This window comes from Microcebus murinus, chromosome 10, assembly GCF_040939455.1.
Source record: "Microcebus murinus isolate Inina chromosome 10, M.murinus_Inina_mat1.0, whole genome shotgun sequence".
NCBI classification, from domain to species: Eukaryota; Metazoa; Chordata; class Mammalia; order Primates; family Cheirogaleidae; genus Microcebus; species Microcebus murinus.
This window is the reverse complement of record NC_134113.1, coordinates 51,100,519-51,116,430: the sequence shown is the minus strand read 5'-3', so window position 1 is coordinate 51,116,430 and position 15,912 is coordinate 51,100,519. Positions and strand designations below refer to the sequence as shown.

The 15,912-nt window shown below is 38.0% G+C and overlaps 1 protein-coding gene across 3 annotated transcripts in view; it reads right to left on the bottom strand.

The window, feature by feature from the left end:
* ANO6 (anoctamin 6) overlaps positions 1–15,912 on the bottom strand; it is a 185,252-nt gene that overhangs the window by 5,055 nt on the left and 164,285 nt on the right. For all 3 annotated transcript variants that reach the window (XM_012748410.2, XM_012748487.3, XM_012748617.3), the window contains 4 exons: positions 15,154–15,284; positions 8,886–9,091; positions 4,813–5,015; positions 3,435–3,540 (listed from right to left, as the gene is read on the bottom strand). In XM_012748410.2, coding sequence (XP_012603864.1) covers positions 3,435–3,540; positions 4,813–5,015; positions 8,886–9,091; positions 15,154–15,284 — 646 coding nt within the window. The remainder of the gene's footprint in view (positions 1–3,434; positions 3,541–4,812; positions 5,016–8,885; positions 9,092–15,153; positions 15,285–15,912) is intronic.

The window sequence follows — 15,912 nt, the reverse complement described above, 5'->3', positions numbered from 1 at the left end:
AGGTAGGAGGGAAGGAAAAGAAAAAGTGTTTTCCTGGGAGCCAAGTGAGGAAGAGTGAGTGATCGGCTGTGTCAAATGCTAAGTTAGGTAATGTGAGGGTGGAGAGGTGACCACAGGAATCTGCCAACAAGATGGCCATTGGCGACTTTAGCAAGAGCGGTTTCAGTGATGCGGAGGAGGGAAAGGCATGACTGCAGCAGGCAAAGACGAAAGAGCGAGAGAGAGGAATAGTAGACACAGAACACTGACACTCACTCAAGGGCGCTGGCCACCAATAGTTTGAGAAGAGGATGGGGCAGAACAGATGCAATAAGGGTGGAGAGAATTTTATGTTGAGATATTAGTGTGTTTGATAATGGAAATTATATAGTAAAGCAACAAAAGTGGATATAGGGAAGAGGTTATTTTTCTTTCATCTATTTCTGAGATAACATTTCTATGCTATGCACCCTTATATTTCTAGATTAAAGCCAATATGGTGTGATCTTTTAAAAATATATTGGTAGATTCAGTTTGCACATTTTATTTAAATAAATTTTATTGTGTATAGTTAAGGTATACAGCATGATGTTATAAGATATGTATAATGTAAAATGGTTACTACATTAAGTCCTCACCTAATGTTGTTGATAGGTGCTTAGAAACTGACTTTGAACAGAATGACAATAGCAGGTCCTAGAATAACATCATTTCCTTTAATGTTTTGTTATAATGTTGATGAGGGAAAAAAATGATTTGTGACATGTTACCTTACAGTTGCAGTTTCCAAGAACCTGACAACATTGGGGACTTACTGTATAGTGGAACAAATGAACATATCCATTATCTCAGTTCACACATTTTAGAAAGATCTTTGCCTCTATGTAATGAGCAAGATTGGCTTTAATTTTCCTTTCCTTTTTATTCTTGTCTGATTTTAGGATCTGTGCTACTCTTAACCTCACCAAATGAGTCAGAGAGTATTTGGGTTTTTTTTGATCTCTGCAGGAGTGTGTATAAGGTTGAAATGGTCTGTTCTAAAAAGCTTGGTACCATTCTAAAAAGCCGCATGGCCTGATGTTTTCATTGTGGAAAGACTTCAATTATTCAAAGTTTTGCTGTAATTCTAGGTTTACAGTTACCCTCTTTAGTGTTTTGAAGATATTAGACTATTCTTTTCTGGCTTCCACTGTCAAAAAGCCTACTCTCATTCTAATTTTAATTTTGTCAGTTATTTGTCTCTTTTCTCTGGTTACTTTTAAGTTTTTGCTGTGTTGCATTTTCTTTACAATATGTGCGTGAATTTCTTTGTTACTTATTCTGCTTGATACATGTCATGCTTTCTGCCTTATAAACTGTCTTTCATTTATTCTGGAAAAACTTTAGCTATTAATGCTTCAAATATTACCTCTCCTCTATTATCTGCTTCTATGATTATTTTTAAGGTAATACTGCTCCTTCTGTCTTCCATATAACTACTTTTTCATAGTTCCCATTTTTTTTAATCTCCCTGTGCTATATCAGAGGTAATTTTTTTAGCCCTATCTTCTAGTTCACTAATTCTCTCTTCAGATTTGCCTAAATTTTTTTCATTTCACTATTTATATATTTTTACTTCTAAGTCCCATTTTAGTTTTTTCAAAATTGTCCTATGATTTTTTATAGTTTATTTGCTCATTTTTTACTTTGCTATTTGTTTAAACATTTTCACATAGTTCACTTATTTGCTAACTCAAGCTCTTAAAGTTATCAAAGGTTCAAATCAGTTGTTTTTTCCTGCTGAATCTTATTCATTTTTAAAATTTCCCTTTTCATTATTAATCTTTGACTGTGAGCTCATATATGATTATCTTGATCTGAGAAAAACCTGGGGTCTAAGTTGAGGACACTTTTCTCCAGAGAAGATATGCAATTCCTTCTACTCTGAGACAAATTTAGCCTCTTTTGGGGCCTGTCATTTAATCCAGAAGTCTCGAGCTCAGCCCTCCCACTTCGCTGAAGGCCTGGTCTCCTTGCGCTTGGAGACGAAGGCACTGAGGAGTAGTGGCACTGGCTCTCAGGGTCCTGCTGCACATTTCAGGGGAGCTTCCTGCTCACTGCTCTATTTAAACCCATCACCTAGTTCTCCCCCTTTGTAGAATCTCCTCCTTTCCAGCAGGCTCGAAATGCCAAAGGAATTATGTTTCAAGCTGGGTCTAGATGTTTTCAATGGGATGGCCCCTTATAGTATCTGGTCCACCATAATATCAAAAGCAGAAGTCCAATTACTTCATCGCTACATATTTGAATAGACACTAGTGACTCTAGCTGATATATTAGAAATTGTACTTCAGAAATCCACTTATGATGGTAAATGACCCCTGAGTTATTTTTTTTTTTCCTGTTAATGTTTGGTAGCTATTTAAAAAAAATACTAGTAGAAGTTAACAAAGCCAGGTAGCCTACCTGCCTTCTCCTTGCTAACTGATTTGGATTTCACTCAGAGCAAATGAAATACCTCCGGTCTCAGCCTCCACCGCTGCTAGGAGGAGCCAGGTGTTATAGTTTTAGCCAATGAGATGTAGGTGGAAGTCTGCTGTGAGGGCTTCTGGCAAAGCACTCTTTCCTGACAAAATGGACCTGAGATTACTAGTGTCACCCTCCTTCTTCCTGTCTTGAATGTAAATGTGTTATCTGGAATTGTGGCACCCATATTGCAGCCATGAAGAGACATGGCTCTCTTCATGAGAGAGACATGAAGAGAAACGTAGAGAATCAGAAATGGTCCTTCCATCAGTGAACTGGCATTGATTCACAGGCAACCACCTCCTTCTAGAGAACTTTGTTGGATGAAAAAACTCCTTAGTTGTTTAATCCACTACAGATGGGTTTTCTGGCAACTTAATGTAATCCTAACATACACCAATGAAGCAACTTCTGAAGCTTTATAGTTTAGTAGTAGTTATTCACTGGGAATAAAAAGTAGAGCTGGATAGATTGATTGCAAATTCATAGTTGCTTTAGTCATTTTTCAGAGTTGGTCAATTTTAGGGATATAACAAACTATTGTAAGAAGTTGGTTTATTATGATAACACAATAAAAGAAATAATAAAAATAAACTATCACAGCAATAAAAGTTCCTCATGGGCAGAGATGCCATCATACCCATCTTGAATAAGCCCTTTCACAGCCCAACATGTTGCCCAGGGCCCCAGATTTTTAAAAGGCACTCAGTTAATATTGAATTGTATAGAACTGAATCCCCATTCTAGATAGCATGTTGTTTTTTTTAAACTTTTTAAAGCAGATAACCACCTTCCCAACTTCATTTAATTAACATATAATCTAAAATTATTGATAGCAAGTGATCAGGAAAAAGGACCATACATTTTTAAGTACAGAGTTGGCAACACTTAATAGAAGTTCTGCAAACATACATAGCCTTTGAAACTATTTCACAGTAGACTTTTCCTACCTCCATGACAATGATAAAAGCCAGCTTGGCTGCAATCACATGCCAATAGTAGATGTTGTGTTTATACTCCTGTGGGTGTCCAGGGGGGTATCGGAAATCACGATACCTGGAAACAAAATGGAGACGTTATTAGGAGACAAATCTTTTTGATCAAATACTGTAAACCAGGGCCCCATTTAAAAAGAGGTCATATTTGATTCAATGCTTTGTTAAGTTGGACATCATATAAATTTTCTCCTAGAGTTCAGTTTGGTAACAAAACCCCAAAATAACTACAGTAATACTTCATTTAATAGGTAATCAGAAAATGATGCTAATGACAGATTCTTTGTAAAAAAGAACCCATCTTTATAAAAGAACTAAAGTTCTTGATTGTTTTCCTCCAGAGCTTTATCCCTGCTTTCTCAAAGGAATATAGCTAAAACAATTTTTGTTTGGGGGATCATGTTTATAAATTTATTTATATAATGTTATCAAGGTTCACTCAGCTATGGGGCTGTCTCTCCCTATACAGAGTACTACCTGCTTGATATAATTTTTTTTACCTAATTCTCATTGTTAGATCTATGTTATTGCTGTTAGTGTATCTTTCTCAGGTAGCACATTTCTAATTTTCTGCCTGTAATTTACTAAACTTAGAAGAATTTCATTTCTGATTAGAATTATGTAAAGTAAGAATAAGCAGATTTAATGTAGTATTCTGAAGAGACTATTATGTGTAACTTTGAAACATTTATTTTTGGCCTATTTCTGGTTTCTTGGTTGTGTTATTGAGAATTTGAATCAGTAAAGGCTTTGAATAGTTGGACTAAAGGAGTTTTAAAGGCTCCTTTTCAGGTAAGACTCCATGATTGAGGAAAAAAAATTCTATGCTCCTGTAGCCAACACTCTATCAACTTGTAAATTAGCTGGCGTATACCATCCACAGTTGGACTCACCAGCCATTAAAATCGATGCAGAGAGCTTTGGAATATTTTTGGAGAATACTGTTCAACTGAGGTATTTACATCTCTTATCTTTAAGTTGAGGGTGCTAGTTTGTCACCATTCAGTATCCTAAGGTTGTGCTTGTATAACACACTAGTCCTAACAACTGAATTATGTTGGTTTTTGGAACTCTTGGAGTTACTCCATTTCTAAGATATAAGACTTTTCTCCTGGATCAGTCTCCCTGTAAACCATTTTTAAACTCTCATCCTTAAATCTTGCTTTATGGTTTGGGAAAGTTCTAGCCCTAGTCTTAGAGTTTCACTGAAAAGAAAGCTATGGGAAAAAATGTCTCTAGTAGTTTGATTTAAATAACACCAAACAGAATCGCATCATAAAGAAGGGCCTTTTAAAGATAAAGTACGTTTTTAAGCAGGTATAGGAGAACTTGCCTGCAGGTAGTATGGTCGCCAAGCCCAACATATGGGTTTCCCAGGCTTTTGTTTTTGAAGTCCGCAATGTTGAAGTAGGAGAGAGTGTTGTTGATGTAGCCCTGCATGGTATAGTCAGCATGGTCCCCATAGGGCGGGACAGAGAAGGACCAGTAATACACCAGGCGGGGGATCATGTCTGATGTGAAAGCAATGATCATGGCCTACGTTGGGAGGACAAGAATAAAGGCAGCATTAATTTAGAGCTTTTATAACTATGGTTAACAAATATACCAGAATTACTATTTTAAAAAATTAAAGATTCAGAAACTTTCTTTCTTAACTGTGAAATGTATATAGATTTCAGCAAATGTCCCACAATCTTGAAGCAACAATTTTAAAGTAGAATATTCCTTTCCTTTTGGTCTTCAATTCTAAGAGAATGTTTAGAAGTCCACATACTGTTCAAATGCAAAGGCCTGATAGTTGCCTGTTATGTTTCTAAAATATAGTCAACACCAATTTATTCTGAATAATTGTAGATTTAGGGTGTTGTGGATAATTCAAGAAGTTGCTTGCATATATTATATGTAAATTAGTATTTTTCAAAAAATTAGAATATAAAATTCAGTCAACATCAGAACTCTACTTGATAAAATGTTAATCTTTCATGATTTAGATTTAGAAGATTCTTTTATAGATGTAATACTGAGGTCAGTATTATAAAAAATAACTCACCTTTATATAATTCTTTTGTAGTTTAAATTGAAACAAAACTAATTTATCACTTGCTTCTTATAAAAATAGAGTGTAAATTACCTAAAATATATTTTCCTTGATTTAAATTTAAATAATGGCCTTCAAATTCACACTTATTTTTTCCCTACAATATCTTGTTTATACAAGTCAGTCCCACAGCCTGATTTAATTCTCAGTAAATACGTTTGTTGCTTCATTAGAGAGCAAGAATTTTTTATTAATTTTAATAAAAAGTGGGTAGCAAGAAAGTATATTGGGTTGTTCCATTCACACAGTCAAGCAGTGATGTTGGTTTTGTTAGATCTAGTGTCTAAACCTCTCTACTTCCAAAAGATTAAATGGATAAAGTTATGAAAGTTATAAATTACTGAGTAACATACATAAAGTTTAGTATGTTCCTCGATAAAAGGTATAAATATGGGTCAATCATAAACCTGTGTCTGTGTTAGGGAGACATCTATCAGGATGCCAAGCTATTGTGAACTACATGAATTTTCTTTAAAATTCTTTAATTTGGGCTTTAAACTCTCCAATGTGTAAAATTAAACCAGATTCTATGTGAATAAACAGAGCTAAATGATTCAGTCATTAATTGAAGGAGAACAACAGACATGTTTTTGGCTCAACGTGATTTTTAATAGTATTCATCTGAACATATGGTTTAGACACAGTGAGACCACAAACCAACAAACAACATCTCAGGCAAAGCAACAGAAACAATTAAGGGGTTTTTCTACTGCAAAATTTCCCCACTAGAACCAGCTCTGTCATTTCCTCTGACGTATAAGATTTCTGTGTGTGTATCTGCCTGCTGGTATTGGGGGTGACGCTCTAAGAACATTTTACCTTTTTCCAGATTTCAATAGATTAGATTTTCCTGTTATCATTTAACTCAACTATATCTCTTTATAGAATCACCTGCAGAGGTGCGTCAGGAAGCTACAAAAATTCCAACAAGGAAGATAATTCTATTGTCTTCTGACAAGATATTAATACTTTTCCTCCTGAATTGAGCTGCTTGGAGAGACATGCTACAAGAGTGCAAATAAGTGCAGTGTGCTTCATTTCCCATGCTGTTCTGCACACAATTTTCCATTTATATCAAAATAAATTAAAATTGGTCTTCAATAGCAGATGCTCTGGCATGATACAACGGTGTCAATTCAGCTTATTTATTGAGCCAGCAGCTTTAAAATGAATAATTTTATACCAAACTCCTGCTTGGAGGTCCGCTCTTATCCCTGGTGGCTGTTCTCTTCTTTCTTTTGCACACAGTAGGTTGTGGAGAGACACATTAGGTGTTTGAGGGGATAACAGACACGTGTTTAATGCTTGCCTCCACTCATACTCATGTATGTGTATGCATACTGCATCTTGGAAGTATAACAAATCCTAATAATACAGAAAAAAGGGATTTGTCCATAGTTTAATCAATGTCACAAATCTAATAAGCAGTTTTCCTGGGGTAAGTTATAAAACTACTATTGAGTAAGAACCAATAGCACCAATTAGCCCGGGTGTGTGTCTGTACACATACACACACACGAAGTAGCCTTGGAAACACAGCCAACCCTCCATCTGTGCTAATGGAGGGAAGCCATGGCATGGATACTGGGAAAAGGCACCTAATGCAATCAAACCAGCATGCTTGAGGAATGGAGAGTTTGAGTCAATTGAATTTTCTGGTTAGCTGAAGGTCAAAAACCCTTTTAGTTTCAAACCTTGCTGCTGAAAATTTTCTTAAAGCACACACGCAAGTCCAGATTCCTGCCCTGCTTAGTGGACTATAGCATATTGGACATGACAGATTCATTCTTTTAAGACTGTGGAACTTGAAAGGCCTTGCTGTCATATTTCTGAACATCAGTCTTCATTCTGTAGCACGGTAGATACCGAAGGTGCAGGCTATTTGGGGGAATGGAAACTGACGTACCCTAGCAGTTGTTTTTGTATGTGTGGTTTGCAACTTCCTCCAAAAAGTAGAGATAGCATGCCATTCAGATAAATTGAGGGTTCTGATGTGTTGGGGTGATGGCTGGATTACAAATAATTTCTTTTATTGTATAAAACTGTAACCATAGGCCAGATAGTGACTGATTTTTGAAATTCTTGTGCCTCTAGTTGAGGTAGCTGTCAGAGTCTTCACACAGTCACTGTTAATAATTATGATCAGTAATGAAGATGATAAAACGGCAGCAGCTAACATTCAATAAGAACTAGGCTCCATGCATTTGCTCATTGAATTCCCTAACAACTCCGGTGGTATGTGCTAGTCTTACAATATGCGGTAGAGTATTGTTCATTTTATGAATGATGAGGCTCTGGAGGATTAAGGCCTGGCTCAAGTTCACGCAGCTCAGAGCTGCAGTGTGGGAATTGGAGCTCGGGTCTACCTGATTCTAATGCCTGCAGTGCTCAGTCGCTTCCCTCATCCAGGACCTACAGGCACTGCTGAATTCTATTCTGTTTCTGCAGGTGCTTGTGGGAAAAGGCTAGGGACTCATGGCAAGTGTGGCTTAAGAAATTAAAACTGGGAAATCACTATTGGAATTGAAATATGGGAGGAAATGGCCCTGGTTTTAAGGACATTTCTAGGGAAAGAGGTCCTCTGATAGGCTGACATGAAAATTGCTCTGCCTGAGAGCTCTCTATTGGCCCATGCAAAAAAAAAAGAAGACTGTTCAGACTGGTCCATAAGCACTTAACCCAAGCAGTAAAAAACTGCTGTTCTCTCACAGCTGGGATACGTGCAGGGCAGGAGGCTGCTTCAGCCAATGACCAGAGTGTGGCTGGCAAAGACCTAAGGGTAGAGTGGGAGGAGGGTGAAACCCACCCTAAACCTATGTGTACAGTAATGCATAATTAGGAATGCAGAAAATGTTTATACTTCAAAGTTAATATTTTAACTTGATACTTTGTAATATATAGTAAAATGGTCTTATTTTAGAGTCCTCCCAACTGTGAATGAACAGATTTCTATACATATTATAAAAGTACTTTCTGATAACTCCTTTTAGTTATGTGAGGATTAAAAGTGTTATTAGCACTTACTATCATTACCATATTTCTATTGAATAAAAGCTTAGCAAATGAGCAATACCAGTACCAATGTAGGAGGGCTTGATGTCGTTTTAAGTCAAGAGTAATTTATAAGCAAAATTAAAACAGATTTATCATAATAATTAGTTACATAACTACTGTGTAATTTATATGGATGATAGTCTTAGCATCTTCTCATTTTAAAAAACACCAAACATTTGATTCCTTAGGTAGCAACTGTAAAGCATTTTTGGACTTTTCAAGGTCTTCACCCTGCAAAGCCTAGGTCTACTCACATTGGTCACCACAGCCAGAATTGCTATTCCTTGCATGATGGGCTGCCACGCTCCAATGTCTTGGGCTTTCTCAGGCACCAGGCGTCTAAACTGGGTGGTCAGTTTCCATGCGTCCACTCTTATTTCCAATATATTGTTCACCAGAGCCAACAGAGGGGCCAGTGGAAAAGAGGCCACAAATAAGGTGACGAACCCAAACTGAATAACTGTCAATGGAATGGACACACAACATGGAATGGTGGATGAATGGAAGGACAACATATTTTCCTTTACTCTTGAAAGACAAAGGCAAACAAAGAACTAAATCCCAAAGAGAAAACACATCTGTAGTAAATAATTTAACGCTCCACAGTGAAAGAATTCAAACGAAACACAAATGTGAACTCTCTTTGGAAAAGAAGACTAATTATACCCTATTTCTTTCACATGTATACACTTAATAGGAACAATATATTAAAAAATCTTTAATGAGAATTATTTGCTGGTAATAAACTCGAGACATTCTAAGCATATTATTCATTCTCAGAGTTGAAATCATAGAATGTTAGAAGATGATTTGTGATTTAGGATTTTAGAAAAAGAATATTGTGGACATATCCAACAAGTTAAAAAGAAATAAGAAACATACCATTTGGGAAGGCTATGCTTAGAGAAAGCTGGAGAAAATATACTGACAACAAGCAAAGGAGTGAGCTCCCCTGAGTCTGCGAATGTAAGTGCAGTGCATTCAGAGAATTTATGATATTATTAAAAATCACAGAAGTATGTGATAAAAGTGGCTTACTAAGTCATAATCCTTCTTTAAGAATCTTTATCTTGAAGTTCCTAAGTCAAGATGCAAGTGGTGGCTTAGAAGTTCTTTTCTCCTTTTCTGTAATAAACATGGCCTTACTATAAATAGGGCAGCAGAGATTTTGGTTAAGCTGTACTATAGCGTGGAAGAAGAAATAAGGCCAAAGATCTAAAAAAGGAAACTTTCAGTTTTAGACCCTGCCTTCCTGACGGGCAGACCCAGAGAGCAAACATGTGCAGATATGTAACTAAGACTGAAGGAGAGGAAAAACTACAGCCCGTGTAAGCCTCTTGCTCAGATAAGGGACCGGCAGGGAGAACTCCGGCCAGCAGGGGCAAGGCTGTGGAGGTGTGGCTAGGTGGGAGAAGCTGGCATTTGCTTCCTGTCTGAGAGGATAAGGGAATATTGCAGAAGAGCAGGCAGGCCAGACAAAAGTGCTCATATTCTGAGACGTCAGACAGGCAAGGGCAAGAGCTGGTGATGCCACAGAGTCAGCAGCAGTAGCAATGAGCAAAGATGTCTGTGACTCACCTAACCCTAAGTAAACTCATCAGCCTAAGGGGGCAAGGCAAGTAATGTGTGTGGAGTGGGTCAGGGTCAACTGTGGTGAACTGGCAATTGCACGTCCTACTGAAAGGGACAGCTAGCTCACAGTCACATGTTGGAATGAGGGCCCAACGTTGCCAGATCTCCTGATTGTTCAAGAGAAGCCAGAAATTGGGGTTATATTAGCAATAAACTCAGTTAAAAAATCCCACAGAGGAAAGAAAACATTTATAATGACAACAAAAAAACAGACAAGACTGCTATGATAAATGACTTAAGAAAAACAAATGATGATGAACAAAAGAATGGTAGGATGTGCCATACTCTTAATTGCCAGACTCAAATTTGGGAACGTATCAAATTTTTTTCTGCAATGGACTTAAGAAAAAAAAAGGTGAAAGGTAATGCTAAAGTTTATCAAGGAATGTAAACAAGCAGGTAAAATAGTGAGGAGGGATGGTTTGCACTCACAGTATTAGGAACATTCTGAAAAAGAATAATAAAATGGGATCAGCTCTAGGAGATGTTAAAGTATATTATAATGCTATGGTAATTGAAACAGAACTAGTACATGAATAGATAGTATGAATCAAACAAGATAGAGTTTAAGAAGAGATACAAATATTCATGGGATTTTTTTTTTTTTGAGACAGAGTCTCACTTTCTTGCCCAGGCTAGAGTGAGTACCGTGGCGTCAGCCTGGCTCACAGCAACCTCAATCTCCTGGGCTCAGCGATCCTACTGCCTCAGCCTCCCTAGTAGCTGGGACTACAGGCATGCGCCACCATGCCCGGCTAATTTTTTTTGTATATATATTTTTAGTTAATTAATTTCTTTCTATATTTTGGTAGAGACGGGGTCTTGCTCAGGCTGGTTTTGAACTCCTGACCTCGAGCAATCCGTCCGCCTCGGCCTCCCAGAGTGCTAGGATTACAGGCGTGAGCCACCGCGCCCGGCCGGATTTTTGTATTTTTATAAAGTGATACTTTAAATCAGTGGATTCATGCATTGGAACAGCTAGCTAAGTCACTGGGAAAATTGGTATGGGGCCATCACTTTTGACACCAGAATAAATTCCAGATGGATTAAAAAATTCATATTAAAAAATAAAGCACCAATGAGGGGACAAGGGCAATATATGTAACCTTAACATTTGTACTCCCATAATATACTGAAAAAAATTATTTAAAAAAAAAAGCACCAGGAAAAACCCAACATGGTATAATTTGATTTGATATTCCAGTGAGAACTTTATAAACCACTTTTGAAACCAAAAAAAGAAAAAAAAATACCTATTGTAAAAACCACCTCTGCCTGAAACTTTTTCATCATCCTATATTGCTAATACTTTGTATGCTTTTTTATACACTTTACAGTCAAGTTTATTGAAGGAAGTGTGCCCAATTATTTCTCCACCACAGCACTGAACCTACTCTCGCTGACTTTGCTGGTGGCCGGCTGCATGTTCTAGAGCCAATGCTCACTTTCAGTCTTGATTTCTTGGGTTACTATGCAACTTCAGACATGGCCAACCAGTCCCTTCTCCATTGAATTTTTTTCCCCCTTGAATTTCTTTTAAATCATTTTTAAAAGGTCAATATATATTAAGAAACTGAAAAGGAAAAAAAAAAAAAAAAAAAAAAAAACCCTAACTAGCTACAGTTTTTCTTCCACTTTTCCGTAACCACAGTTGTAGCAATCGTGTTTACCTGCCATTCTTTGAACCAAACAAGCTGTTTTATGCTTTTGTACTTAAGTACGTCCACTCCCTTCACCAGGCTTTAGATAACTTCTACTCACCCTTCAAAATCCACCTGCTTCAACTTCACTTGCTTGAGTACATCTGCTTTGCACCCTCCTTCATAACAGCCCACCACTTTGCTAATAAGCTCCATGAGGGCAGGAACCAAGCCTTGTCTTGGCATCCCCAGCAACTGACCAGGTGTTTGGCACAGCAGGTACCCTAAAAATGTTTACTTAATGAATAGATGAATGAGTGAAGAGATGAGAGGCCTGCAAATCCTCCCCAGTTACCTAGTTGCCATTTTGAAAAGCTTCTGCAAAGGTAGGAAGCTTCACTGCAGAAGATGGGCAGGAACTGAGCAGAGATGAGGGGATGGGATGAAGGAAGGAAGGAAGGCCCAAGCCCTGGAGAGTGCAGCAGGGGCTTTGGTGAGAGGAGCACAGGAGGGAGGGAAAAGATAGGGGCGGGTGCAAGGAGATGCTGAAGAACAGCTGATACTCATTACAGTAAATAAAATGGAGAAAATATATGAAGGTCATTGCTTTAAAGGATTTAAAAAGATGAACATGGAGAATAGAGAAAGGTCAGGTCAAGGTAACATGGCAAGAGTGGAAGAGGCAGTCCCAGAGACAAAAGGGGCCCAGCCCATCGCTTTAGTGCACTTCGTTTATGGCACCTTCCCGTTGGGAAGGCAACTTCTCAGGACACCTGTTGCTGTGCTGAGTCCTACTCTAAATATAAAACTAGTATCTTATGACTTTCAGGTTTCAATACTGACAGACTACTCCTTTTATGTTCTGTGTCTGAATTCTGAGAATCAGGAAAATGCTCTGAGGGGCAATTTTGGTTAACATCCCAGGGTTATTTTAATAATCTTGGAGGATGGTGGGAAATTCACTCAGTAAACGAAATAAAAATTTCACTTAAAAAAAAAATAGACCATACAGAAACTTGGTGGGGAGAGGATGTGGCAATGTTCATGTAAAAATCAACTGATAGTTATACATGTGCGTTGAAGCTCCGAGTTCAGTCGCTTAAATGTTTATGAATACTTGGTTCCAGGCCTCGGTGCTCCAGCTGAGGATGGGAAGGAGCCGAGGACTTAGTAGCTACACCCAACAGGCCCGGTGCAGCGGGGGAGAGGCATGCATTCTGTCACACGCCACCACGGCAGGTATCACGTGCTGTCAATGCTCAGGAGAAAAGAGCAGCAAAGCTGTGTGAAAAGTTGAGGGGCCCTGCTGAGCCTGCGGACTTGTCAGGAAAGAAGGGAAGAGAGCTGGGTGCAAGGCTAAGCAAGGGTGGAGGCCCCAGGCTTGTTTGTGGGAAGACGTTTCCCTTAAGCAGTAGGAGCCGTAATTAGAAAGGTCGATGGTGGTATCATTAACGAATATGGGAAAAATGGGAAGGAGGGGACTCTGCGGTGTGTGTGCGAAAGGCACTCTATAGTTATTTTTAGCAGAACAAAAATAATTCAAAAGGCACTTTGACAATTCCATCTTCCACAGACTAGAAAGACAAACAGATTTCACTCTGCTGTTGGGTACACAATAATAGACTACCTACTCTCAGAAATTAAGTCTTCTAAGTCATTAGCTATTATTTGGATAATAGGAAAACAATTTAATAAATCTACAAATCCATCTGTAACAGCTGTTATTCTTTCTTATAGGATGAGGCAGAATTACTTAGTTGATAACTATTTTAATGAGCCTATGAAACTCTAAAGTCATATCAACTTCTCCCCAAAGCATGACCATATAGGTTTTCCTTTCAAAATCATTTGACAAACCAATCACAGAAAAATAACTTTTTTCTAAGTTTATTTTGTTTTTGTTTTTGGGTGCTAAAACAACGAATGATATTCTCCCCCAGGATGCTGTTATTGTTAACGCTGATAATAGCTCCCATAACAAATATTTATAATTATGACTCATTTTTGAATAACAGGTAATTGTCTTACAGTCCTTTTGAAAATAAACAGAATAAATATAACTTCCACATTATGTACTACAGCTACACCCTTAATAAATCCTGATCACAAAACATAACAAAAGCAAAAATGAAATTCAAATCAGACTCCAGCCTGCTACAAAGTATTGTTGACTAAAGAAGCCACAAGATGAACCTTTCACTCACCGAGGGAAGCAGATGTGTTTCCATGTCTAACGTATATTTTTAAAAGCAATTATTTTATATATATATAGCATGTGATTTAATAAAAATGTGTCTTCTATCTAAAGAATTGTAAACAGGAACCACAAAGGGGTATCTTTGCAAACACACAAACCCCAATGCATAAATGCAAGGCCTGTCAACCAAAATGCTGCACTTCTTTTTCTATTCTCCTAACTTAAAAAAAAAAATTGTAAGTCGCTGCAATGGTTAGCTGAAAGGGCACAGATACAACAAGTAAATTGTTAGCCTTCTATTAGATAAGAAGCATGGCATGCATAATAGAAAAGGTGGTATTTCCCATGGAAAACCATTTTGTGAAGCATCCATTTAAAAGCAACTGAGAGCTCAAAATCAAGTTCAACTGAATAGAAACAGAGCCCGAGCAAATAATAAATGGACAAAGACATTTAGGAAGGAGGGGACTTGTGCTAAATCTTAATTCTAGACCAGCACAATGGTTCCAAATTCAAGCCAGTGATTAGCCATGAGGTCACGCAAAGAACCAGTTAGAAAACACTGGCCAGGAGAAATAGATATGCTGTCAAAGGCAGGCATGAGGTATGAACAAGGGGACCCTGAGATCATTCCTGTCACAACACAGCACGTCCTACTGCCTGCCTTAAATGACTCGGTTCAGAAGTGTATTGGCCAACAGCTGTGCCTGCATGGACTCCAGCCCAAGCTGAATCACATCTAATAATAGTTGCTGAGTTCATTCTCAGCATGGTTGGAATGCTTTGAGATTTAACGGTAAAGATACACCTCAATGAATATTCCATTTTACTGCATGGTGATAAATCTTTAGCTTTGTAAAACATAAATATTGACAAAGACACAGAGCCACCTTATTTGGAAGCATGACTGTATAATTTTATCTATTGGAGAGAAACATACTCTTCTTCATTTCAAGACGTTAAATATTAATTTGAGTCAATAACAGATGCTTTTGGGATCCAAAGCATACTCCAACATATTTTATATCACTTAAAATTTCACTGACAACTTACTCATTTCAAGATATTCATAAAATAATCCCAGTTTGCCCATGGGCTGCAGATGGTAGTCCTGTTCCCATCGTGGGGTTATCTTTTCTGATCCTGAAACTCTGTGAAACCGCCCAATTAGATTCATGATCCAGCTGCCAAAAAGACCAAATTACAAATTAGAATAAATATTATCAGACCAAGATCATAAAAGTATTTTGCTGCTATCTCAAAGCTGAACACACAATTTTCCAAAGAAATTTAATTTGTTTGCGGGCTAAATTTCTTTTTATTTCTCTCTCCCTATCCCTATCAAAATATTTTGAAATATAGGACTATATACCTGGGCTTATCAAAATTGCAACTGCTACAATTTTTTTTTCCTCTTACCTCTTTTTCCTGTACACAGTTTAATTTTTAAAAGATATTTTCTCTGATTTGATTAACTTCAGTTGTTCTTTTTTTCATTCCCGCCCCCACCACATCATTCAAAACAGGCTTGCCGGTATGAAAATCACCAGAGAAAATACACAACATGAAGGCACAGTATGTGAGCTGGTGATAAGCACCACAGAGAGAAATAGAGCAGGGCAGGGAATGTTTGCATTTGTGTCTGGGGATGGCGGCCAGGGAGGGCCCCACTCCGAGAGACACCAAACAAGAAGAGTGTGCAAGAGGCGGAGGGGCCACACCGTGGGGATGAGGTTCCAGGCAGGGGAACGGTGCCTGCAGAGCCGGAGGCAGGAGTGGGCCTCCCACACCCGACAGACAGCAGGGGCTCCT